The 25,490-nt window shown below is 36.9% G+C and overlaps 1 protein-coding gene across 1 annotated transcript in view; it reads left to right on the forward strand.

The window, feature by feature from the left end:
* The window catches only part of RSRC1 (arginine and serine rich coiled-coil 1), a 176,472-nt gene that overhangs the window by 55,610 nt on the left and 95,372 nt on the right, over positions 1–25,490 (forward strand). The window contains exon 7 of the mRNA XM_034063784.1: positions 8,518–8,607. Within this exon, the coding sequence (XP_033919675.1) occupies positions 8,518–8,607 (90 nt within the window). The remainder of the gene's footprint in view (positions 1–8,517; positions 8,608–25,490) is intronic.

The following is a 25,490-nucleotide window of genomic DNA, read 5'->3' on the forward strand; positions in this document are numbered from 1 at the left end:
GAAATCTAGTCTTCATTTACCCAATATCAGAAAAGAAGCACAAGTGCTGCTGATGATAATTCTCATTCACATTCCTCAATTTTTTCCACTTAATGATCATTCTGCCTTTTGCTTGCATTAGCAACACAGTCTGCAGATTCGCAGTGGCGACAGGGTTGTCTTGCCACTACTTGCATGAAAAATGCCTTAAAGTAAGCTGTAGGCAGGAGAGTTGTAATTTCCGTATTCCAGTATTGAAAGGGTGCCTACAAGGAAAACAGAGACTCCCTTTCTACAAGGAGTCACATGGAAAAGATGAGGGGTAATGGGTGCAAGTTACTCCCGGGGAGATTCCGATTGGACATGAGAGGAAAAATTTTCACAGTGAGAGCAATCAGCCATTGGAATAATCTCCCCAGGGAAGTGGTGGATTCCCCAACACTGGATACTTTTAAGGTTTGGCTGGACAGGGTGCCGGGACATCTAGTCTATATTATGGCTGATGGCTGCCTGGAAAGGTTGGACCAGATGATCTTTGAGGTCCCTTCCAACTTGGGATTCTATGATTATGTAATGTTCTATATAAGGAAAAAACCCTCCACCTGAGCAACAGTAAACAGACCAAGAGGCTGATCATAGATTCATTGAATAGTTTGGGTTGAAAGGGACCATACTATGGTACTCCCCTTGGAGTATCCCAGTAAGAATCACTAGTTCCTACTTGTGTTGGTTTATATCATCAAGACTCATGAAGAGAAAAACTGAAAACATAATTAAAATGGAAGCATAGTAAAACTCTAGTATGATCAAATGTAAACAAATTCCAGCTGGCCACCATGGGGTATTCAGACTATTCTTTTTAAAACATTTATCTCAATTCCAGAAAGACTCAGAATGTATAAATGTGAAGTACAACATAACTTACAGTCCAGAAACCTTCTGCAGTTGGTTATTTTGAATGGAGGGTTTGACTTGCTGGAAAATATTTCAGTTCCCCTTTATAAAAAACAAAATCCAATTACTTTGACTTTTTTTCTTAGCCAGAATTCTACAGTAGAAGTTAAATGAGTTTTGGAATTTGTGAAGAAAGACTACCATTATTTCAGATCCTGCCTTACCTCTCTCCAAGTTTTCCAATCCTGTATGGAAGAATTCCTTCTATATTATTCTACCTAATGAGGTATAGGACTTAATCACCTCTGTAGTGTAAGGTAAAATTGTACTTTTCATACTTGCAGAAGGAATTGTTGTCCAAGACATCTCACTGAAAAGGGATAATTCAACATTTTTCTTTATATTACCTTCTTCTCAAATCTTAGATATATATACGTACTGCCCTAAAAGACATTTCATATGCTCTGTGTTGACACAGTTTTTACCATCACATTTTAAAGCTGCAGTAATAAAAGCAGATGTAGCCAGTGCTTCTTTTAACACGTTATGGAGCAAAGATCACTGTTCTTAAACACTTTAATGAATATTTCTTATTTGTTTGGATTTATGTAGTGAGAATCTAAAGTGAAAACCAAATAGCAACAGATAATCCAGACAGATGTCCTTCTGCTCTTTAATGTCTTTTAAATGTAGAACTGAAATCATATGGATAAGTAGTGCAGTAGCAGTTGATCTTGTAGCAGCACATAACAGTTCTTTCATCAAGGCCTCTGTGGCAAAAGACAGTGAGGCCCTGCATGGGACTCAAGAATGTAGAAGAAATTACCTAAACCCTCAGGTGGAGTGGGTTGTCATGTAGCAGTTTGGGAAAGTTGGCCATCAAGTGATTGCTAGATTTATTTATTTTCAATACAAGTGTCTGCATTCTATCTCTAGTCATTACAATTTGTATTTTTAAAATTTATTCCTTCAGTAGCTGAATGATGTTTATCTTGCTCACTCTATAGGCAGAGGGGTGTTTTTATGTGCTGCAGAGTGATGTTTGGACAGCAATACCGCGCTATGGCTTTTATCGGCCTTTCATGAAGTGGGAATGTTTTCTTAGAACCTCTTGTGTTCCACTGTGATGCTGCACTTAATGGACACAAAGAAAACCCGGTGTTTACACTGACTGAGGTCTGCTTGTACATCTGAGAATGGAGCAAAATGGGAGAGCAGTTTTTGGCCAAAAACTACAGAAGTAGATGATGGATTTGTTAGGAAGCCTATTCATTCTCATACCTGTACTGGGGGTTTTCTGTGACATGGATCCTCATGCTGCCTCATGATTGCTCCTAATAGAATTCTGATCTAGAAATGTATGGATAGCATATACTTAGTCTTCATTTATAGTTTTACAGCTGATTAAAAGTTGCTGTCATGAAGGTCATACACTACAGTGGTTTAGTGGTTTTGCAGTTATAGAATCATAGAATAGTTAGGGTTGGAAAGGACCTTAAGATCATCTAGTTCCAACCCCCTTACCATGGACAGGGACACCTCACACTAAACCATATCACCCAAGGCTCTGTCCAACCTGGCCTTGAACACTGCCAGGGATGGAGCTTTCACAACCTCTCTGAGCAACCCATTCCGGTACCTCACCACCCTCACAGTAAAGAATTTCTTCCTTACATCCAATCTAAACCTCTGCTGTTTAGGTTTCAATCCGTTACCCCTTGTCCTATCACTACAGTCCCTAATGAAGAGTCCCTCACTACCATCACTGTAGGCCCCCTTCAGATACTGGAAAGCTGCTAAGAAGTTCCGTATTTATACTTATGCTTATAACATGATACCTGCTGGTGATCAATACTTTGTATTACTGCAGGCAGAATCCAAATATATTCGTAACTAAAGAAGTCAGCTTGTACTCATGGTGGTTCTTTGAAGTTTATTGTATGCAGGTAGATGTAGTAACTTGTCCTTTCAGGATTCTTGTTCTCTGGTGGAAAGGGAATTGAGTAGTTTGGACTACCTTCCATTCAGATGCTCAAAAAGAAGACTCCTGAGCATACCTAGGATGCAGGGTGCCAGTGGTACATATGAATGGTTCAAGGATGCTCAAAAAATGAGTGATGACCTTTGCTGGCAAAAAATATTTGGGTGTTGGAAACCAGAAGGAAGCAGTTGAAAGTCCAAATGAGGATCATTTCCCCCACAATAAGTCAGCCAAAGGCTAATGGGAAGCAGAGTAAGTGCTTTCCCCTGGAAAGGAGAGAAATGTCCATATGCCCAGAGTAGCTCTAGGTCACTTGCCTCTGACCTGGATTTGTTGCTGTTGTAGTCTGAGCTCTCTCGGCCTTGTGTTTTTTTGTCTGCTAAAAATCCCCATTTAAGACTAAAAGGGATGGCTGTTTATTTAATGGGCTGTGATGCTGAGACAGCAGCATATGGTATTTCTTTTCCTTTTGCTACAAGACAGCTGTAAAAAAAAAAACAGTGTGCATAGTATGTGTGCATAAACTGTGGAGCACACCTGTACAGATGTCAGAGAGACACTGAGTCTAAGAAGTAATAGTTTTTATTCTAAAAGTAAATAGTTTTTACCCCCAGAGTTACAGTTTCTTTGTCATTCAGGTAGTACTTTTGATACTAAGTACAAAAATACAAATTTTGTGTTCAAGTTCTGGAGTTCAGACTGTCAGAGATGCTTGTTAAGTTAGCTTCCCTGCTAAATTCATGTACTATGTTGAGAGAATTATATTTCTCCTTATTTACAGAAATAGGTTTTGGAATGCATTTGAAGGCAGTATCTTCAAAGACACACATTCTTTTAAGCTGTTTAAAATCTTCTAAACTATCCGGTCCTTAAAACTGCCAACCACCATGATTGTCCTTTTATAACTATATAATTTGCATTAGCTTGGATTTTTAAGTTGAATAATTCCTTAAATACACAGTATCCTTTCTGAAAGAGTGTTTCATTTGCCTGCATGTACACACTATGAATGTAAACATATAGTTGGTTTTTTTTTTACCAAGACACCTTGCACTTTGAGAGCAGCTGACTATTGTTTTAATGGCCTCTCTTAATCTGTGCATGAGGAATCCAAACTGAATGATACGGAGCTGTGAAAATCCAGTTAGTGTGAGCTGTAATCTCTTTACTGGGTTTAAGTAGTTAGAGTGGCATTCAGACACCCTGCAGATACTGAACTGCAGAGATACAGTAATCACCTAACCATGTACCCAGTGTCTTGCTGTCATGGAACTAAAGCAGAAGAGTCCCTAGCAATCATTTAGGTAAAAACCAGAACAAACACAATGAACACTGCCTCCTCTGAGCAAGCAAATAAGAGGCTAGTAAAAAAATCCATCCAAAACTCATGCTGTTATGAGGTAAAATTTTGTTTCATATTAAATTATTAAACTCTCTCTGTTTCACCTTGGGTTTTTTAGATAGAAAATGATTTTTCTGGAGCCAAACTTACCTGCTATGGACATTATAAAATATCCATTCCTTTTGATTAGGAAGGGAGGGAGAAATATCTTTGAAGAAAGTGATTTCAATATGAATCTGATTTTGGACTTTTCTGTTGTTGTGTGGAAATATACAAGATTATGAAAAACTTAAGTGATCTCAATTGTTGAATGAAGTAAAATAATTTGGGAAATGAACGTAGTAACAGGTTTTGGTAATGAAATTCTTTAATAAATGTACAAAAGCAGCTATTGCTTTATAAAAATGCTGAAGACAAACATGTAGTAGATTTGGACACAACTGCACAGGTCTCTTAATGTATGTTTAGATAGCTGGAAAGTGTGTAAACTTACGTCAACCTCTGGTTTCATCCTTGACATCTCCTGGTTCTGTACTGGATAAGATGCTGATATTCAGAAGCAGTTGTAGTCTTCCCACTGTGTTCCTATGCTAGGGGTATAGACAAAAGTTGCATTTGGAGATCTGTTTGTCTTTTTTACTGCAGAAGCTTTAATCATTGTTACTGGGTAAAATAGAGGAAAACCTAAAAATACATGTGAATCTGTAGATAAATGAATGTTATAATTCTATGGAATGTTTTGTAGTTGAAGGCAGAGCTTGGTCCATTGAGCTCAATGGTCCATTAGAGATTATCTGTGGTATTAAGGCAACCTCAGGATTACAGAATTACATTTTAGTCTGTTCAAACCTATTTTTAAAAAATGCTAATTCTTTGTTATTGTTTCTCCTATCCTGCAAATTAAATGGGAGTGCTCAAACATTTGCATACTTCTATTTGACTTATTGTTGGTATTTGTCTGTTGCTGTAAGAAGTGGTGTTAAGAAGCAGCTACTTTGGGAGGGGAAAAAGCCTTAAACATCAGGCAGTTCTGATCCCTTGCAGTTAATACCACATGCATAGAAATTTCGTGAGCTGACTTTCTGCTTGAGTATATTCCAGCAGCTGCCAATGGTGACCTGTCATCAGTGTGTATCTTGTCAGATCCAGGACAGTCTAGGGTTGGTAGGGTAATCTTCAGTGGACAGGTTTAGTTGGATATTGGTTAAAATGTAAGTAGAGCATGTTTTTCATCTTAGTACTGTTCCATTAAAATAATTTTCCACTGAAGTGGGTAAGATTCTCAGGTCTTCCAATGGAGAAGATAGCCCAAACCAAATCTTCCATTTAAGCATATCTGAGTCTTTGAAGAGATTTCAGAATATAGCGGCTGCACATGCTCTTCATATCTGATCTCTGTTCACAGTATCTGATCCAGTCTTGGAATAAGCCATCTTCAGTCCTGCAGCAGAATCTGCCAGCACGTAGAGTGTAGCATCTCCAGCCTGCACCATGTTTTATTGAGACAAAAATACTTCAGCATCATATTGATTTTTATTCCCCTTTTTTCATAGATTATGGCAATGCCAGTAGTAGCCTAATGAATTAAAGTTTTTTTCTGGAGGACAAGCATGGGACTCTTCCACTTCAGGCATCAACTTTAACTATTTATAGTGTTAAAACCAACATTTTTAAAGATCCATGAGGGACAAGACTGGCAAATGCTTTGAGTCACTTTCATGGTAGAAATGGGGAGAACTGAAGGAAGCATGTTAGCTGTGCTGGTGATTCTCCTGGATCTGACTTGGTCCTCATCTGCTCCCAGCAGCTGAAGTTCTTGTAAGACAAGGCCCATTTAATGGTAAATTATGTTGGGAATGATTTTTTTTCCTGGATTGAAATCGAAAAAGCAAGATCAGTCCATTCTCTCAAAATGGATTAAGGAATTGATTAGGAAGGTCTGACTTTGCTGCACAGAGGAGAATCTTTTGAGGCTGCTAATGGGATCATGCTGTGTCAAAGAGGGAAAAGATTTTGGTTTTGGTTTTTTTTTTGGGGGTTTTTTTCTTTTTTTTTAATTGATTCTTGTCAGGTGGGCACTTCTCTGTGCTTTGAAAAGTATTAAATAAATAAATGCATTGGATTTATAGAAGTGTTCAGCAGAGTGTGATGTGGAATAGAATGCTTCCTATACCTCTGCAGGGACAGGAGAAGTGAGAAGGCTTCATGTGTCTGTCTCTGCCATCTCCCTTTTCATTTCCTCCTTTTCTCCAGCTTGTACATGCACAAAAATTCTCTTCTTCTTCAATAACCACATAAGGAGAGAATAATTTACTTTGATTCCACAGAGGACTGTGAAGGTGGCTGGTGCCTTGGGGAGGCTCTGCAAATCCATGGGATGTGGACTGAGGGGCTTGGGGCTGGAGTAAGCTGGGGTTGTGCATGCCTGTGGATATACTGAGGCAGTCTGGGAGAGAAAAGTGAGAGCTGAGCTGGTACGGAAGAAAAAGGGGCCTGATTTTTAAATTTCTTCATTTTTTTTTTAAATCAGTAAATTTTAGCAGTAAGTATCTGTCAACCACAACAATATATATACTGTGGCTCATCCACTGATAATGAATGGCTTGGGGAGAATCTGAGCAATTGCCTGTAAAAGAACCTGGATATTGTTTTTCACAAGAACCTTGGGTTTTGTAGTATAATAGAGAGACAGACCTACTGAGCTGTCAGCCTGTGACAGAGGTTCAGCTGTGTGCAATTATTGAATAATTTTTTTTAATAGGAATCCTGATGTGAAAGTGAAAGCGCTTATGTCATCACCATGAGAAATAGTATTCTAAAAAACCTCATATGGCACAATCGCTGTGTGAAATTTTAGATAATATTGCAGCATTAGTTTCTGCTGGGAGTTAATTTATGACAGGTCCTCTGTAAGTCAGGAGCATGAAGATGGAAGAGAAGGTAGCAGCTTACGTGGAGTGGGAGACATTAAATCTTAGGTAAAAGGTCAAGATATGTTTTGTATAGAGGACAAAAGATTAAAACCCACCAATTAATTTGTTTAAAAAAACCCCAAAAAACAACAACCAAACAAAACAAATCCCCAAACACAACAAACTTTAGGCCTCAGAGCTTGTTGAAAAGTATTCCCATTAACTTTAAAGGTTATATAATAGATCTCTGCTCTTGAGAAATAGCTGCGCCAGTAGCAATCGGAAACATTGGAGGTTTTGCTTGCTTATATTCAACAGCTTCAAGCACAACTTGTAAATGAAAAAAAAAAGTCACAAAGTAGTGTGTTGAAAGTTCCATATTGCACCACGTTAAGAACTTTAAAATGTTCTTCTCTTCCAACTCATCTCCACTGTCTTTCCCTTTCCATTCTGTACAAGGTTGGACTGACATTTCAGCTCTCACTGCTACATTCAAGCTCTTGCTGTTTGGCAACTTTTCCTTGCAGTGAAGTTCAGCTTTATATTTTTCAGTTGTGGGCATGACACAGAGAGGAAAGAAAGCAGAAAAGAATCCAGGTAGCACAAAATTCTGTGCTCCATCCTACTTATCTTCTTGGTGTCCATAAGTAACTTACTAAATATGACATTTTTGTCCTTTTTAAGCATTTGAGCTATAATAAATCAGTGAACTGGTGCTAGATATTTAGACCTAGACGCTAAATGCTTGCAATTTAATGTATTTGTGGTCATCTTTGAAAATTTTGCTCTGCACTCTCTTAGTAATATATTATGAATAATGGAAACGCCTTATTTTTAGATTGTATTTCTCACCTTCCTCTGAGAGAGAAGTTTTCCTGTGACAAAGCTTCCTAGATTTTGATAAATTTAACATGGTTATCACTAATCTGATCCTAAGTTAAGCACCTGAATTCTTAAGATTGAGTAGTGTATCTATGCTGCTGCCTGTGGAATGGAGGCTGCACCATGTGGATTTGCGAACATTCCAAAGGATGATCAATTTATGCAATCCAAAGTAGGCCTCAACTGCTGATAATATATATTTTTAATGAAGTTATATATTGAAGTTATATTAGGTCAGCATCTGAAAACTGAAAAATACCAAAAAGGTTAAAAGTACAATCCCATATTCCCTGATACTGTCACCATCTGGGTTATCCCTACTGGCCCTTTGTCACCTACTCCCAGAAATCATTGCTTCTCTCAAGCTTATCAGTCTTAAGCTTAAATTTAAAGTGATTTAAAATGGAATGTTATGAAGCAGTTGTGACTTGAGTGTGTCACAGGAAGTAAAATGCTGTAAATCAGTTAAATAGTTAGTAGTGAAGTAGTAAAAAAATCAGTTTTGTGACAGCGGTCCTTTACTTCAGCTGGAACAGGTGGAGTTCTGAGCAACCGGAACAGATACAGCACAATGGCCACACTTGTCTTTCAAGTACAATGGATTTGAGATATTTGTGGTGAGTAGCTGTGGTTTGTATCTGCAGTGTTGCAGCCCTGGGTCCCGTTCTCCACTTTGTTCTGACCTCTGCTAACCTTTCTGTGAGATGTTTTGTCAGATTGGGTTGTCAGTGTGTGTGTGGTGACTCCTAAAACAGGGCTCTGGGGCATTTCTTTGCTGCCAGGTGTGGAGAGGTGCCTGGGGAAGCAAACCAGCCAGCAGCAGAGGCTCAAAGCTGTAGGCTGAAACCCTGAAACCCAAACCCTCTCGGGCAAGCAGGAGCCATGCTGCTGACTGCAGCAAGTGATGGAGTTTGCCCCTCCTTGCTGAAGACTTCAAAGGCTCCTTGGGGTGTCTGTGAGACTTAATGGAATTTTTGCCTTGAACTGAAATGGATGTTCTTTGGTTGCTCCCCCTTCCTTTTCTCTACTACAAGTTTCAGTATGGAAACCCCTGCTCCCCTTGTGTAAATGGTAATTGTATGCAAATGGGAGAGATTGTCAGATGTTTTGTTTGTTCGTTTTGGGTTTTTTTTGAGCAGGTAGGCAGAACATTCCAATGAGAAACTCCAAAAGCAGCTAGAAAGGGGCAGGAGCAATTTTTCATGATGCCTGTTTTCTCAGAATCAAACCATTTTTATCAACTGTTTTTATCTGACCCAGGGAATACTTTTATAGAGAATGCAGTGTGTCATTCTCTTCAATTTAAAGAGAATTTAATGGAATTAAGCTAAAATAAGATTCTCCAGAAACAGATTTTCTCACAAACTCAAATAACCCAAGCAAAAAACCTTATCATTCTCTCTCATTATTGCTCCTCTTGTTTCATATGTTTATTTGCTTGGTTATTTTTAGGTAAGCACATAGAGCCTTTATAGTGTTTGTTTTCAAAGACATAGTAACAATCAGATGCAATTTTGCATTTTCAAAAGGCTGCTCAAATGTGCAGTATGTTGCATAAAATCCCATGAATTGTTAAAGTTTTCATTTACAGAAAAAGGGGAAATGTCAGGGGCCTTAGTTGGAATCGTGTATAAAGTGTTACGAGGAAGCACATGTTTCATGTCCATACTGCATTACTGTTAAGCAGCATGGTTCAGGGTGACCATATCTTGTACCTTTACTAGGAAAAATGAGTTTATAAAATCCCAAAGTGTTGGAAGGCGTGGATATAAAGAATAGTAACAAGTAAAAAGCCTAAGTACATAAATGAAAATCTAGGGTGAATATTGTTTCATGTTTGCTGCATAGAAGAGGTCACCTTGATATTCAGTTCCTTTGGCATCAGGGCAGCTTCTTGGTGGAGTGACTGAAATAAGGAGGTGCCCTCAGATTCTGACTTGTGTGTGGAAGAACCCGAAAACTGGGAAGCATAGCAGGAATTCTTCAATGGGGAATGAAAGCCAAAGCAGCAATACAGAGATTGCATGGTCATCTGCTCTGTCTTGAACATAGAGTACTGCTGATCAGGGGTGCTTAATCACAGGATATGCAATATTTAAAAAAAAAAATTACCTTTCAGTGCTTTTTGAAGCACCTTCCAGCATCTCTTAAACAATTCTGAAAATCTTACTTCAGTCATGAGTGGGTTGCACCCACCTCCAATGAAGGATCCAGCAATGTGTGATCTCATAGCCTGCTAATAAAAATAATCTATAGGGACTACTCCTCCTCTGCTTACAAAAGAAACCTAAACATGTTCACATATGGATAATGCGTAGGGTAATACTTTTGTTTTTCTTTTCGTCAGTATGGGAGTAGACATTTTGTGAGCATATTTAATTTTAGCATGGCAGCTTTCACACATGATACCAGTGATACTTATTTCTGCCAGGAAAAATCAAGTGTTTAGTTTTATATGCAGCATCATGCTTTCTTTTTCCTGGTTTGCCTTTAATCTAGTACTGTGTTTATGTAATGCAATAGAAATGTTGCTAACATGATTATACTTTTATATCTTATTAACTCAAATACTGAGTACAATAAAATGGAAAACTGTTTAAATTTTATGTTTAAGTGCTTGAGATAAGAGTTCTTGTAAATGAAATGTGATTACATTTCTGTAATAGATCTTTTTCTGTCTGTCAGTACTTTGTTTAGCTATGTAATTCTATTGGGACTGCTGTTTTTAAGATTTTTTATTTATTTTTTTTCTTTAGAAATAGCTATGTAAGATAGTATTATGCACAAATAAACAATGAACAGCAATCTCTTGAAAACTCAGTCTTTCCTGTCTGAAAACTAAAATCACTGCTAGATAGTTTTCTTTGTGACAACCAATTTGAATTAAACATAATTCGCTAACAACACCTTGAATTTCCATCTGTGTAACCCTGATGTTCTTAAGCGTTTTGCATTTACCTAATGCTCTGGGCTATTTCCACTTAGCATGTATGGAAAACTGTGACTATCTTAAAACTGTAGATGATATGAATAACAATTGTTTGCTGATCTTACCCTGTATCTCCCTGGATAACCTGCAGTCTGCAAAGGCTGAGTAAGTGGCAGATAGCTTTTGTCATCTCTTATCCAGGCTGTACACTTGTAAGGAAGAGCAGGGATAATCACCTAAATCTAATTAGGGGTTAAAAGAGGCCATGACTGTGATGTGGCAGTGAGACACCTTACTGTATCAATCCTGTTTGCATTAGAAAAATAAGGTTGTCATATTGATTATTCAAATTAGCTTATACTGGCCATGGCTCAATGGCTTGTATTGCAGCTGAAGCTCTTGAAGGTCCCAGCTTTTCAGAGAAGACCTATGCTTATAGCATATCTTATGTGGTGTCTTGTTTGCTAATTTGAGGGTTTTAAAACTAAGACTGAGAGAGTTTTATCATGAGAATTAAGCATTTAAGTGACCATCAGAAAAGGAAGTTGAGCTTTCACGTGTGATGTTTGTGATTGCTGAAAGCTATTAAGTGAAGGCCAATAAATTTGCTTTAGATCTTTTATGGAAAAATCAGTATTGGAGTTAACAGATCTTGCAGTATTATGTTTGTGCACTAATTGATGTTTAGTTCAAAGTCAAATGGAGCTAAAAAGAGTAAAGTAATTACATTCAGATCAATTTTACATTCAAGAGATAGTAAATTCCCTTGGCTATGACTTTGGGGCCTATATTTTAATCAAAATGCCTCATCTACCTGGTGCTGGGCTATTACAGTATTCTCAACTGTTTCTCAGCACTTGGCTTTTTGTCATTCAACAATTGCAACTGCTAACAATCAAGCAAGTGTATAGATGCCCTAGAGTGCTAATTTCAGACTTTCTCGTTACTGTAGTCATGATAAATGACATAAATGCCATACGTAGAATGGGCAAAAGTAAAGCCTTTAAAATGACATTTTTTTTGGGGGGGGGTGGTGTGTGCTTTTGTAGCATACCAAGAAATATGTGATTGGCTATGTCATATGTACAAAGATTGGACTTCCGCAGATATTTTTTCCATTGGTTTGTGCAAGTTCTGTCATTGCACATGTACAAGAAAGTCTACCTTAAATCCCAGATATCAGGCAGAGTTTGCAAATTTTTCTCTATGGTTGAAGAAATTTCACCCATCTTATATACAGTTTGAACACTTATGTGTACCCTAGGTGTTAGTTTAACTGTATTACTTTCTGCTGCTGGGCAACAAAATACACACAGCTAACTAAACTGTATTTCCCTGTATTACATGTGGGTACAAGGCTTTCAACTTTAGTTTTAGATTGCTTCAGTTGATTCTTCCAGTTCTTCCATTATCTGTTGATACTGGTGTAACAGTTTCCCATCCAAATGCTAACCTTGCAGGCTGACCTCATTGACTGAAATGAAGAAGTTTATATGTGTGTATATATATGTATATATATATATATAAATGTTGTATGTTGTTTGCTTATGTTGTTACAGCATCATCCTGACCTGTTTTGAGTTACTGAAATTTATTATGTGCAGATGTTCACGTAACTTTCCAATATCTTGCTTGAACAGAAAGTTAAGTAGGTGGCTTATCCTGTCCTGACCATTGTTACATGAATGTTTTTGATTACTTGGAACAGTTCCAGTTTCTGGGGATACTGGCTTCTGGGGCTTCTTTGCAAGACATAGTAATGTCATATATTGTGATTATAACTTTCAGCCGATACAGAAAATCTAGAACAAGAGCAAATATTCTAGGGTTTCTGTTGGTTTATTTGGTTTGTTGTTGTTGTTTTGTTTTGTTTTTTTTTTCCCCAGCAATATCAATATACTGTTTCTGTACATCAGTCCATCAGTCTGCACAGTCATTCTGTTTTCTGAATCTGTTCTATTCTTTTTTTCTTAAGTCTGGCTTTAATCTCTTTCAGAGCACAGATACTCCAATATTCTTCAACATGGTCTTCTAATGGTAGCAGTAGTTAGAAAAATATTCATGTTACTCTGTTTAACATCAGTAAGGCTGTCTAGAATAGATTTCTTAGAGTGTAATAAGACAAATATCAACAGTACTGCAATAGAGAAAAATCCTTAGTTCTGGTAGCATTATGGAGAAGCAAAAGTGTCTGTTAGTGAATGGGTTGCTTGCTCTAGTGTCTGCTCCTCTTTTGAGAGAGTATAAGTGCTTGATTCACACAGGGGCAACTAACTCTAGGATGTCTGCGGCTACCACCTTTAACTGTCTGTCTGACTTTGCTGTAAAAACTAACATTTTAATTTAAACCAGCACTACTTTTGGCTTGTCTTAGACCATTGGTCTGTAATGATTCAGGAAGTCCTTCATAAGCAGCTGAGTAGGCGAGTGCTGGAGGGGATGTGTGATCAGATAAAATCATTTCCACTGCAGAGTTCATTGTTTTGTGTCAATACAAAATCTGTTGAGTGAGGTCTGTGTAGGTTCAGCATATCTCCTGTCCTAAATGATGTTAACTGAGGTGAACTGTAAAAGGTACAGCTAAAAATATGGGGTTTAAAATAACTTTTATGGACTAATAGGCATCTAGCTCCAACTTATCTCCCTAGAGAAGACCAAAGAACAGTGCTGCTGAGAATTTGAAATAGGCTTTGCAATGTGTGGCCGTGGTTTGTTAGTTAGGATTGTAACTTGAGGTGCTTGTTGGATATTCATTGGGACTTTTTGCAGGTTAGAAATCCTTTCCACCAGAAGCGCTTGTTCAGTTGTGAGCCTGATCAGCCACATTTGCAGGTTTTTTGTGTGGTCTGTCAATCCTCTAGAAATTGCTGCTGTTGGAGGAACTGGCTGCTTATTTGTTCAGAAGTTGGTTTTTTTAGAATGTTTCACTTTTACTTCTAATATTTTCAGGTACAATAGGAAGCACTGGTTTTAATCTTCAAGTTCCAAACTGTTTCAGATCCAGGTTTCCTTGGAGCCTGCCATGTTTATGCTACTTAATTTTTTCAGGAATCTCTTGGCTTTATATTAGAAAAATAACCTTTGAGGGAAATCTTGGCTGTAGAATGAGGCATGTTCCATATTTTTTTCTTTTCTTCTAATTTTGGTCCACTTGGTGGTAAATCAGTAGTGTGCAATACTAATTATTTTAATTTCATTGAAAGAATGCCAAAATACAAAATGCATAGCAATATTTCTGGTCTAGGCTTTGGCTGGCCACTTCTCAGTTTGCTCCATCTTGCAAAACCAGTCCTGCTCTCCATTTTCACTGGAGACTTCTTTTGTGAACTGCTGGGAATGATAAATGCCAAATAAAATAGATGATGTTGGTCTTTCATGGTATTAAAAGGTCAAAAGCATCTTAATGAAAGCAAGCATTTAGGAGAGTGAAATGAATAAGACCAATGTGATGTGGTAAGAATAGTAGACTTAAGGCTTCATACACTTTAATTGTTAAGGAGGTTTTGGTGCAACTCAACCAGCATGAAGTGTTTAGACAGCATTACTGGATGTTTTTTTCATTAGTTGTTTTCTGGGTTTTTTGGTGTGTGAGTTCTTGGGTTTTTTTGTGTAAAATATTTTTCAAAAACTACATATAATTATTTACTGGAACTTGCAGTTTACTTAACTCACCATAACACTTTGGTCATCAAATTGTAGACAGCATTGATGTTATCATCATGATACACTTCAGCTTCTGATCATCGTTATTGCAGGTATTTCAGAGTGCTTTTACAGTATTTCATGATTTGTTAGCAGACAGGTGTAGCCAGCATTATTTTGGACTGAATGCTGTAAAAACAAATGGGAACACGCTCTAAATAGGACCATGTTAGTGATCCCTGTCAATGTCCTCTTCCAGTTCTTTTTCAGGAGCTTCAGTTACCTAGTTTTGGTTTGGTTTATTTTTCTAACCTTTCAATTAATTTTGAAGCACTTTCACGTGTTTTTTGTCACTGGCTGCTAGGCTTGGTTTTGGTCATATATGTTTGAGATTTGCCAATCAATTTTTATTTTTTCTATTTTCATTAAATATTATTTCTTTAAATTTATTTGTGGCCAAGGAACTAATTTTCTATCAAGCTTGAGCAGCTTGAGCTCTACCTTTTTAGATTTTATAAGTTTGTCTTGAAACACAGCCCAACTTGGAAGTTGTTAGTAGAAGATACAACATTCTTTGTACTGAAAGTCAGACTTTAAAGAAGCCTTTTTCATATAGAATATGCTTTCAGAATTCATCTGGGCTTTAATAGAATGGGCTTTTAGAAGAATCTGTGAGTCTTCTGCTTAAAAGGATCTTTGTGATGCTCTCCATAGCTTATAAACCTGAAAATATTGAAAAACATGTACCAAATTCCAGCATCATGTAGGATAAGATGCATTTGCATGCTGAGGAGATACAGCAGAGGATGCAAATTGTACCATTCAAAAATAGTTATGGTGTGTTTATTTGAACTGAAAATGGTTGCAGTACCATAGTGATGGTAAATCATCTGGGTTTATTATTAATGTGCCTGTTTAATTCTGAAACACTGTCTGAAACTCAAGTGTCTTATGACTGGAAATGCTACAAGCTGTGTTAATCCATGACATGGTTAGCCAAAGTAGTTGAGGAGACAGGAACTAAATATTCTGAGATCAAGTAGATCTGCTTTTTTTCAGGAGAAGGAAATTTTTTTACCATGTGTAGGAATGAAAACCTGTGCCTGTCTGACATTTAAACGTATTTTAAACATTTAGAGTATATTCTGAGAGTGCCCTTGTGTTCTTTAGGGAGATAAATTCAGGCCAGATGAAAGAACGTAAAGAAATAAAAGTAAAGCGACAAAATCAAACTGCAGGGACACAAAGAAGAACAGTGAAAAAGCATTTACAAATTGGATTTTTATACCTCCCAACAGTGATTCTTAAAAAAGCATGAGGTTTCAGTGTGCTAAAATTGGATCAAATGCAGTCATAAACAGTGGAATTACAGTAAAGTGGCACTTTGTGGGTCTCAGCTGAACTTGACCACGGTTGCCAAAGTGCGCACACATCTTCAGGAGGAATGGAAATGTGAAACTACCTTTCTTAGTCTTTGGCCATAAAATGTCAGTGTCCTAGGATTTGTTGGGTCACCCTGATCTTTCATCTAAGCTGTGGAAATTAATCAGTTGTGAATTCTAGAAATAAATACCTACCTTTAGTAAAGAATTACCCTGTTTTTTATCTTGTCTGCTTTACAGAATGGAGGGTGGTTTGGAGTTTTGCTTGGGTTTTTTTTTCTTGTTAATTTTTGGGGGTTTTTGTGTTTTTACTGTGAGGGTGATGAGGTGGTGGCACAAGTTGCCCAGAGAAGCTGTGGCTGCCCCATCCCTGGAAGTTCCCAAGGCCAGATTGGACGGGCCTTGGAGCAACCTGGTCTAGTGGAAGGTGTCCCTGCCTGTTGCAGGAGGGTTGGAACTGAATGAGTTTCAAGATCCCTTCCAACCCAAACCATTCTGTGATTCTATGATATTTATTTTTGTTTTTATTTTTAATTTGTGTATTTTTAAGCAGTACTGGCAGTTTATTGCAGTTGCCTAGAGAGAAAGGAAACACATCCCACATTTCTATGGCATGTTTCTGGGATTTTTTTTTTACTGTACTAGTTTTACCTAAAACCATGACCTGCTATTTGAAATCCATCAGTTCACTTTCTGTTAATTGATCTTTTAAGTGCAACATCTTGCTCTCTTTCCAGGTACTTCCAAAGTGTGTGAACTTTTAATTAATTTTTAGTTTCTTTTCAGGAAAGAGGGACAGTAATGCAGCAAAAAAATTACTGTCTTTGACTAGTGCTATGTAAATGAGGCATATATTTTTTTCATTTTATTACAGTACTTTTTTTAATTATAAGAACATCTCTGTTTAGAGCATCGAAAGAAACTTGTAAAGTGCAAAGAACAAAACCAAAGCCTGTGAGTCTGCCAGTAATTCCTGGTGTTTAGATTTCTCATAAAAGAAACCCTTACTATAAAGAAGCATTTGCACTGGGGGTGGGTGGAAAAAGTTCTCTGACTTGTAGTGATGGATGATAAAGATGATAAAAAATTTCTTTGTAAAGTAAGCAAGTAGCATAAGAAGTGACTGGCAAGGTGGTGATTTTGAAGAAAATTATTTATGCTGATGAAAAAAGTAAGTAAAACATATCTACAGATGGGTGTTCACAGTGTGCTTGTTGGCACTGATTATGGTTAACAGACCCGAGTCTAGGTAAGTTTAGCTTGGTTAAGATATTAAATATAGAGATTGTCTTTGCTCTGTGAACTAAGATCAACAGAAACTGAAAGAAGGAAAGGAAAAAAGAAAAAAATAAAAAGAGAAGGAAAAGATTTAGTGACTTGTGAAGTTGGTATAGAAGATTTAAATTGTGGTTGTAGAATATTCAATAATAGAATGTGTAACTGTACAATGCAGACTAAACATGCAGAGGTAGTATCTAATAATTGGAATTTTGAGTAATGAGCAGAAGTGTGAAGGGTTTTGGGGGGGTTGTTTCTTTGGGGTTTGTTTTGTTTGTATGGCTTTTTTGTTTTGTTTTTTTTATTTTATCTTTTTGGGAAGATACATAGAACAGATTTTTTTTTTAAACAAATTCTAGATTAACTTATTTCATAGGCAGTGTCTTTAATTGGTAACTTTATTGAATATGCAATGAGGAACTAGTTATTGTTTCCCTAAGCACGATTTTCTTGAGCATTTACTATTTTTTGCACAGTTTTTAATTAATTTAGACAGGGATGGATACTCTCAAATACGAAAATACAATGTTCCAGTGTGGTGCACTGAGATGTGTATTCTTGAAGTATTCACAAAACATCATTACATAACTTGTTTAATGTGCATAGATAGGTTAAAAAGATCCCCAACCAAGCAAACAAAACAGATTTGGTACGATTTTTATTTTTTAAATTTTATTAATATCAACAGACTGAGGGCCTGAAGGAATAGAGGAAGTGAATGGACACCAATGTATCCAAATATCTCATTTTGCCTAAAAGCAAGTGCCGGCAGATAAATGCCCATAAAGGGATTTCTTTCTTAAGCCCCATGGACTTTTTTTTTTTTGCAACTTTTTGTGTGAGTTAGAAATGAAAACCATTCATCTACTGCCCCAAAGAACGGCCTTATTGAATGGAATAACAGTGTAATGTACCATTGAAGGCAGGATTGAAAGTGATTATCTTGTTAACTCTTGACAGTTACCGCCAGCTTGAAATAGAACTGGCAGGCTTGATTTGCAAATGAATTAGAGCTTTTTCATTTTGTGCCAGGATCATCTTTTTATATTCTGATATGACAGATGCTATGTTCCATGCTTTTGTTTTTCAGTTTTATACTTGCAAATAAAACCCAAAAGATTATGATAGTAATTTTATTTGCATCTTTTCTCTAGGAGTTTATTCTTTGTCTAGAAGTTTTTAATCTTATATTTTTAAAAAAAATTGTTTAAGAATAGTATTGTTCCTACAGAATAAAATTTCATTAGGTTAAGTACAGTAGTAATTGAGGAGGATTTGGAAGCTTTCAGAAAATGGAAAATTGATTGTACTCAAATTGTTTTATTGCTTAGAACATTTAAATTTTCTCAGTGACTTAGATTTAATGTTCTTCAGTACTGAGAGTTGCATGCAGCTGAGGAAAATACCAGGTTTTTAAATATTTATCCTAACAGTATGCTAATAGAAATACATGTGTAATTAGTTTCCAACTTAATGCTGATAAAGTGTGTTTATATTCTGCAGTCATCCAAACACAGATGGTAAGGTGTTAGGTATGATAATTATTGTGCACTCTTTATATGTTCCTCATTAACCTGTAACACTCTTTACTAGTCCAGAGAGTTTTTACTATAGTTATGCTTACCAACATTAAAACTTGCTCTGCTTTGTTTAATATTCAGTGCAGCCTTCTGTGCATTTACACTGCTGGGCTTTTTGCTACTTTTGTAATCTATTTTGTACTTTGAGGCTAATTAGCAACACTTCCTACTACCTCTAATGTCCATTATGGAAATGTTTTCATACACTTTCACCTACAGGATGTGTTTTAATTGAATATCTACTAAATAATATTACAGAAAAGGTAAAACAGGCCAAAGTTGTCTAATTTATTTAAGACTGGTTAACAGAGACAATGACATTCCAAAGACCAAAGCTTAATTGCTTATGTTTGCTAGGAATGCAAACGTTTGTTAACAAGGTTTTACTCTTTGTGAAGGGAACCCTGTGCACAGCACAGGACAGAAATCCCCCCAGCCAACCAAATCCAGGGGAAGTGGTGGAGGAGAACCCAACAAAAAACCTCCAAGGACTTACATGTTCTAAGGTCCTTTGAATTGCCAGGTTTATCTGAGGAATGCCTTGAAATGAAAACCAGGATAAAGAAACCTGCTTTGGTAATTTATGGGATTTTCATATCTGACCTGAAGTCTTGGTAAAACAGAATTGGGAGCTTCTGAGGTAGTTATTTTGTCTCCTATTTACCTGAGAAATACTAATGCAGAAAAAGGGTTTGGTCATTTTTTTTTTCATTGTTTTTTTTTGTTTGTTTTATTCTGTTGTTTTTTTTGGTAGGATCTGTTTGAAAATATTAATTCTGTCAACACTGTCTATTCCTTTGTCTTTCACTCCTGCTCCCCTCTTCCTCGCCTCCCCCCAGTTTAGTTTCAGTATTCATTTAAATTGCATGAAATCTTGAATTTTACTCTGTGAGTCAGGGTTATCTGTCCTTCCCCCCCCCCCCCCCCCCCCCCCCCCGAATATTTAATAAGCTCTCTTGGGTACTGATTTTTCTTCTCTCTAGGATAACATATTATGGAAATTGCTTCACCTTGTGTCCTATTTAAAGTCCCTGGTTTTAGCATGATTCAATTTACCTTGCCTTATATTCTGCTGAGCTCTTCAGCAGCTCCCAGTTATTCTGTATGTGTTTGTGCACAGGGGTAACTTCTGCTTTTCTTCCTGCTTTTGATAAGTGACCTTCATATGTTCTTATTGAATCTTTGTTACATTTAAATTTGTTGGTAATTGGCCAAACTTCCTACTGTTTTTTCCCGAGTGAATAAATTATTTGGATGACCGGAGCAAGGGAGCCACAGAGCACTTCACCACCAGCTTTAGAGTGGTTACACTTCAGGACCGTTTTCAGATCATTTGGATCTTATATTAAGTAAGAGCAAAACAACATTCCATACTTTTTAAAAAATATCATGGATACTTTTCCTAGCAGAGTATACAATTTCCTAACCATTTGCTCTTTTGGTTCAGTTTGATCTGCACAAAAAATTAGAAAGAGAAGCATAAAATGACTAATTTAGTTATATCTCATCTTGGTGACCTCTTATGTGCAAAAGAAAATTCTCAGCTAATATATTTTATTTGATTTCTGAATGTGCCATCAGAATAACAGCTGGATTACTGGTGTTTCTGCTGGTGTTTCTTCTCACCCATAGCCTCTCTGATGTTGGCATCACACTGCTGAAGTATTTTCATTGATCTGTTTTGTAGTCATTTTATTGATTAGTTTGATCTCCTGTAATGGAACAAAACAGGGTTTTAGATAGAAGGAGCCACAGCTGTTAAAGCCGTTACAACAGTGAAGGGATTGTGAGGTACATGTAGTATTGAGGGTCTTTCTGTAACATGCATAAGTTGTAGATTGCAAAGGTTTTTATTTTAGTTAGTTATTGATAATATGGTTTGCATACATTATTTGGCTACTTTAAAAAAACAACAAGGTGTTTTTCTTTCATCTTTGTATAGGAGAGGCAGGAGGGAATAGCTTTCTTTTATGGGTTTCTCTTTTTTCCTTTTGTATGTTCCCTTTGACGTCAGTTCCACTTGTGGCTACAAAAACAGAGCCTTACTTTTCTTTATAGCCGAGAGGAGCTTAAGTAGTAGTGTTGAAGAGCAACATGTTTCTTGGAGTTCTGTTTCTTCACATTATGCAGTCTTTGCCAGCAGTTCTGCCAGACCACTGATGTGATATCAGACCAGCTTGTCATCAGAAGTCAATAGGAATTCACCTGTTCACTCAGGACTACCAGCAGTGTCCTCTTGAAGGTAGTATTGAAGGAGAGGACAGGCATAGGGCTTAGATTTTTATGTAATCTTTGTTGTGTCTTTCTAAGCCTACTGAAATAAGTATCTATGGTCTGAAGTCAGATTTGGAAACATTAACCTATAATTTTACAGAAAACACAACAATATAAAAACCCCTATAAAATTTAGTGGAATGTGATGGGGGTACCCATTTCTAAAAACTGTGTCCAGGACACTTTGACTCTGAAGATGAAATTCAAGCTAGTTCAGGGGAAAACTTCAAATATGTAGTACCTTCTGAACAGTCACTGTGCAAATGTAGTAATTATGTGATTTTGTTCTCGTTGCTGCTGACAGAAAATACTTTTTTCTATACTAGGCTTTTATTTTTTTCTGGAATTGAGCAAATGCATGATCTGGCAATGACTATTTTACTTGTGATGTCTGGCTGTTCTGTGAGCATAAAATTAGTCGGTGAAGCTATTACAGAATATAACATGTTTTAAATGTTTGCATAAGTGCAACACAAAAATGGTGATAATGTCACAAGCGCATGGTACAGGCTAATCATTCAGTTGTGATTAAGTTGTGTGTATGAGCCCACATAATGCCTTATTCCAAAATGTGCATGTGAGATAAAAGTTAGAAAAAACATTTAAAGTTTCAAGACCACCACTCTAGCAGGTTTTGCATAATAAGTTTATACTGCTTTGTGTTGCTTGTATTGGTGAGTGTTTAATATATTGTTACCTGCTGAAGTTCATAAAGAAGCTCTGAAGAAATTCAGCTCTTTAAGGTTGTTTATCTAGAATACAAGTGGGGATTGACAACATGCAAAAGAAAATAGTGTGCTACTCCAAGGAAGACCTGTGAGGAAGGCCATTACATGACAGTAAGCAGAGAAGCATGTTAACGTGAGGATAAAGAACAAGAAAACATGAAGTTGTTCCAAGAACATCTTTAACTGTGAGGTTCTTAATCCATGAGGAATACTGGGACAAAAAGGGATTAATTTAAAACTATACTTGTCACATTGTTGAAAGGATTAGGTGATGTGCTTGTTGATTGATCCAAGATAAATTTTAGGGTGAGAGAACTCTATGAAAATTATCTGTTACCACTTGGCATAATGCTGCCTGATAAACAATGTTAACATGTTGACATTCAGGAAGAGTGGAGTTAAAAAGCCTTTATTTGAAAGTGTAGTGCAGCCTGACCTGAGATGCTATGTATGACCTTTTTCTTTGCAGCTTATAGTTAATTTTGTGGAACTGGAGGGGATTCTGCCAAAGGCCTTGATAATGATGAGATGATTTATTTATTCATTTGGCTTATGAGGAGATAAATCAGGTATTAGGACTGTTTAGTGTGGAGTTCAGGCCACTGAGACAGTCTGGGGCTGGAGCACTTGCCCTGTGAGGGAACCTGAGGGACTGGAGGAGATTGGCTTCGAGGGCACTTGAGAGCAGATGCCCGGCATGATGAGGGGGAAGGTCACTGAGACTTTTGGACTAGATAAAAGGGAATATGCTCCTGGTGAAGACATTTAATCAGAAAGACAAGTTGCCCAGGGAGGCTGGATAAAACCCTGAGCAGCCTGGTCTGGCCTTAGAGCTGACCTCCTGTGAGCAGGCTGTAGGGCTACAGACCTATAGAGGGCCTTCAACCTGAATTATCCCATTTTATCCAGAGATACAGATAATCCATACAATTATTCTGTGGCCTATGGATTCTAACAGAAAAGCTATAGCAAAGGATATTATTAACTACAAATATAAGGGAAGTATCGAGAATGAGTTGATAACAACTTGAGAGGAAATTAAGAACAAGACTGGATAGTTTTCATTTGGAATATGTTCTTAAAATTGCAGAATACTCCAGCAAGTGCTAGTGAGTATTTTTAGTTTAGTTTACTGGCAAAGAAACTAGCACTAATGAGTTAACACTATCTCAAGTGGTTACCTGTGCTATGGTTTTAAGTAATTGAAAAGCTGGGTCTACTTGCTTAATGGAATACCTGGCTTCTTGTTGCTACACGTCCCTCATGACCATGATTCAAATGCAGCTGCATTTTTTTCCCCTGGCATTAGCAAAAGTTAACATATGGATTAGCATGCAAATTACTCTTACTATTTTTAATGTACAATTTTAAAATATATATGGGCACATTACAGCACAAAGTCTTGACTGTAGTGGGGAAACACATTTCCAGAGCTTCTCTGGTGGAAAGAATTAAGACTCGGGAATAAAACCAAACTTGCCTAACAAACCAAAAGAATAAATGTGGTGCACTGGGGACAGGAGGAAAGGAAAATAAGTATCTTGTTGGGAACTGTGTTGTGTAAAAAATGAATAAAACATTAATACTTGATAATGATATAGAATTAATCTAACTTTCTTACAGTGTTCCTTTATAGGAGTATTATAGTACTGGATGTGCATAAAACTGCTCTTGCCTTTTATTTGTGGTGTTTTACAATACGAAGATTAAGGTATTTGGTAGACACCTAAGGTTATGTGTTAAAATGAGCTGTAGCAACAGATCTGATTTTGCAAAACACAGAATTTAAAATATAACATTAACAGGAGTATTATTTGTATAATTATTTTTTAACTGGGAAGATAAAATTATGCCCTGGCTTCACTAGTTGTCGCCACTGATTGATGCACGGCAGCCTCCAGCTGGAAGGAGGTTTTCATTGGAAGTGACAGCTGCCACAAGGTTTATTTAGGATAACCTCAACCTTGTCCTGGTTAGTTTGATAATGTTTGCCTTATGTATGTTCAACCGCTGTATTTCCTGCGTTAGAGCCTTGCGTTACACCAATATTGCTATCTGTGCTGCCTCAACTACAAATTGGATGAACAGCCAGTGACACTTTTTCAATATTATTACATTAAACCAAGTGGATTTTGATTGATAACCTAATATTCAACTAATGCAAAACATCAATCATGGCAAGTATATTAATTATTTAATATTGCAGTCTAATTCAGAAATCGATGTGCTGCATGAGGGAAAGGGAAACTTACTGTTCCCAGAAGACCTAAGACAGGGAATGATTAAAAAAAAACCAACCCTGCTGTACTCTTGTGTGTTAGCTCGATACAAATCTTTATTCATTTGCCAATAATCTCTTCGCATTTTCCACTTCAGGACCTTTTTTATCAGTTTTGAGACCTATAATTGAATTAAGTCTGCTTTCAGCACAGGGAAAAAGGAGCTGCACAAATATTGATGAAGTCATGACACGGATGGTGCAGGAGACAGACCACTAACAGGGCAGGTTTTATACCAGTAGTTGGAAGCATCTGTATCTTGGATCCTGCTTCCAAAGTAATTTAATTGTTTAAGGTCTTTTAGCCCCTCAAAAAATACATGTGGGAGATTATTTCTATTTAAATATTGTCTGAACACAATAATAAGTTCTGGTTTGAGAATATAGAATAGTGGTGTAAGGAAAGTGCATCTTTTTCTCCATCTTTTTCTCTTGCTTCATTCATGATACGTTCAAATAGAACAAAGGTACGTAGCAGACTTTTTTGGAAGCTTTATAAAATCGTAAATAAAAACTTTCTGTGAAAAGTCCAAAATACTGCACAGCAAGGTGATAAAATGCATACTTTAATGTAGCCTTATTCAGTACCTAGTAAAATTTCATGCATATAATAATTTTTTGGTGTAACTTCCCATTGTACCTTTCCCAGCCTGTAGCAAGCGCTAACGAGAATGGAAGCCTCAGTCTCACACATTTAGAGGAATGAGGAATTTGGTTGGATCTTTTGCTCCTGTAGTTTGATATTTTTTAATCATTTGTTGAAAAAATAGTATTATAAATACATATTACACTGAAACCCTTGTGGGGAGGTTTCTCCTCGTTTGCCATTGTTGTGGCACATCTTCCTCAAGAGGTGCAGTTACATTTCTTGGAATCAGGTGGAACCTGAAGTCAATGAAAGCAGAAACTAGCCTCCTTGTTTAGTAGCTTGGGATTTAAGGATTTTAAAATTTATTTTGCTTCAAATTTCTTCAGGCTAATTTTTTGTATGTGTCAGGGTTTGTTAAGGAATAATTTTCACTCTGAATTCTCCTTGCTTTTCAGTGTTTTTACTCTGATAAATTGGTCCATATTTTTCGCTGCTGTCTTTATGCAACATTACGTCTCATTTTTGTATCTGTACATTTGTATCTTTTTCAGCTGTCAGGAGTCAAGTGCAAAGTTTCACTATGCTTGCCATGACCTTGCTAGTTGTTATACAATTTATTCAGTCTATCACCTTTGTAAATAGTCACAGAATTTTATTATTGAAGTAGTGGCAAAGCAGAATCATGAGCTGCTGAATGTGGATTTGAGAAATTGCATTATGCACGGTCTTGTTTTATTATTTTCAGTATGAGTCGTGGAATAATTATGTTAAAAATGTTGTTTTTTAAACAACTGTCCTTTTGCATGGCTGGAGTTTATAG

Source organism: Melopsittacus undulatus, chromosome 6 (assembly GCF_012275295.1).
Source record: "Melopsittacus undulatus isolate bMelUnd1 chromosome 6, bMelUnd1.mat.Z, whole genome shotgun sequence".
Taxonomy (NCBI): Eukaryota; Metazoa; Chordata; class Aves; order Psittaciformes; family Psittaculidae; genus Melopsittacus; species Melopsittacus undulatus.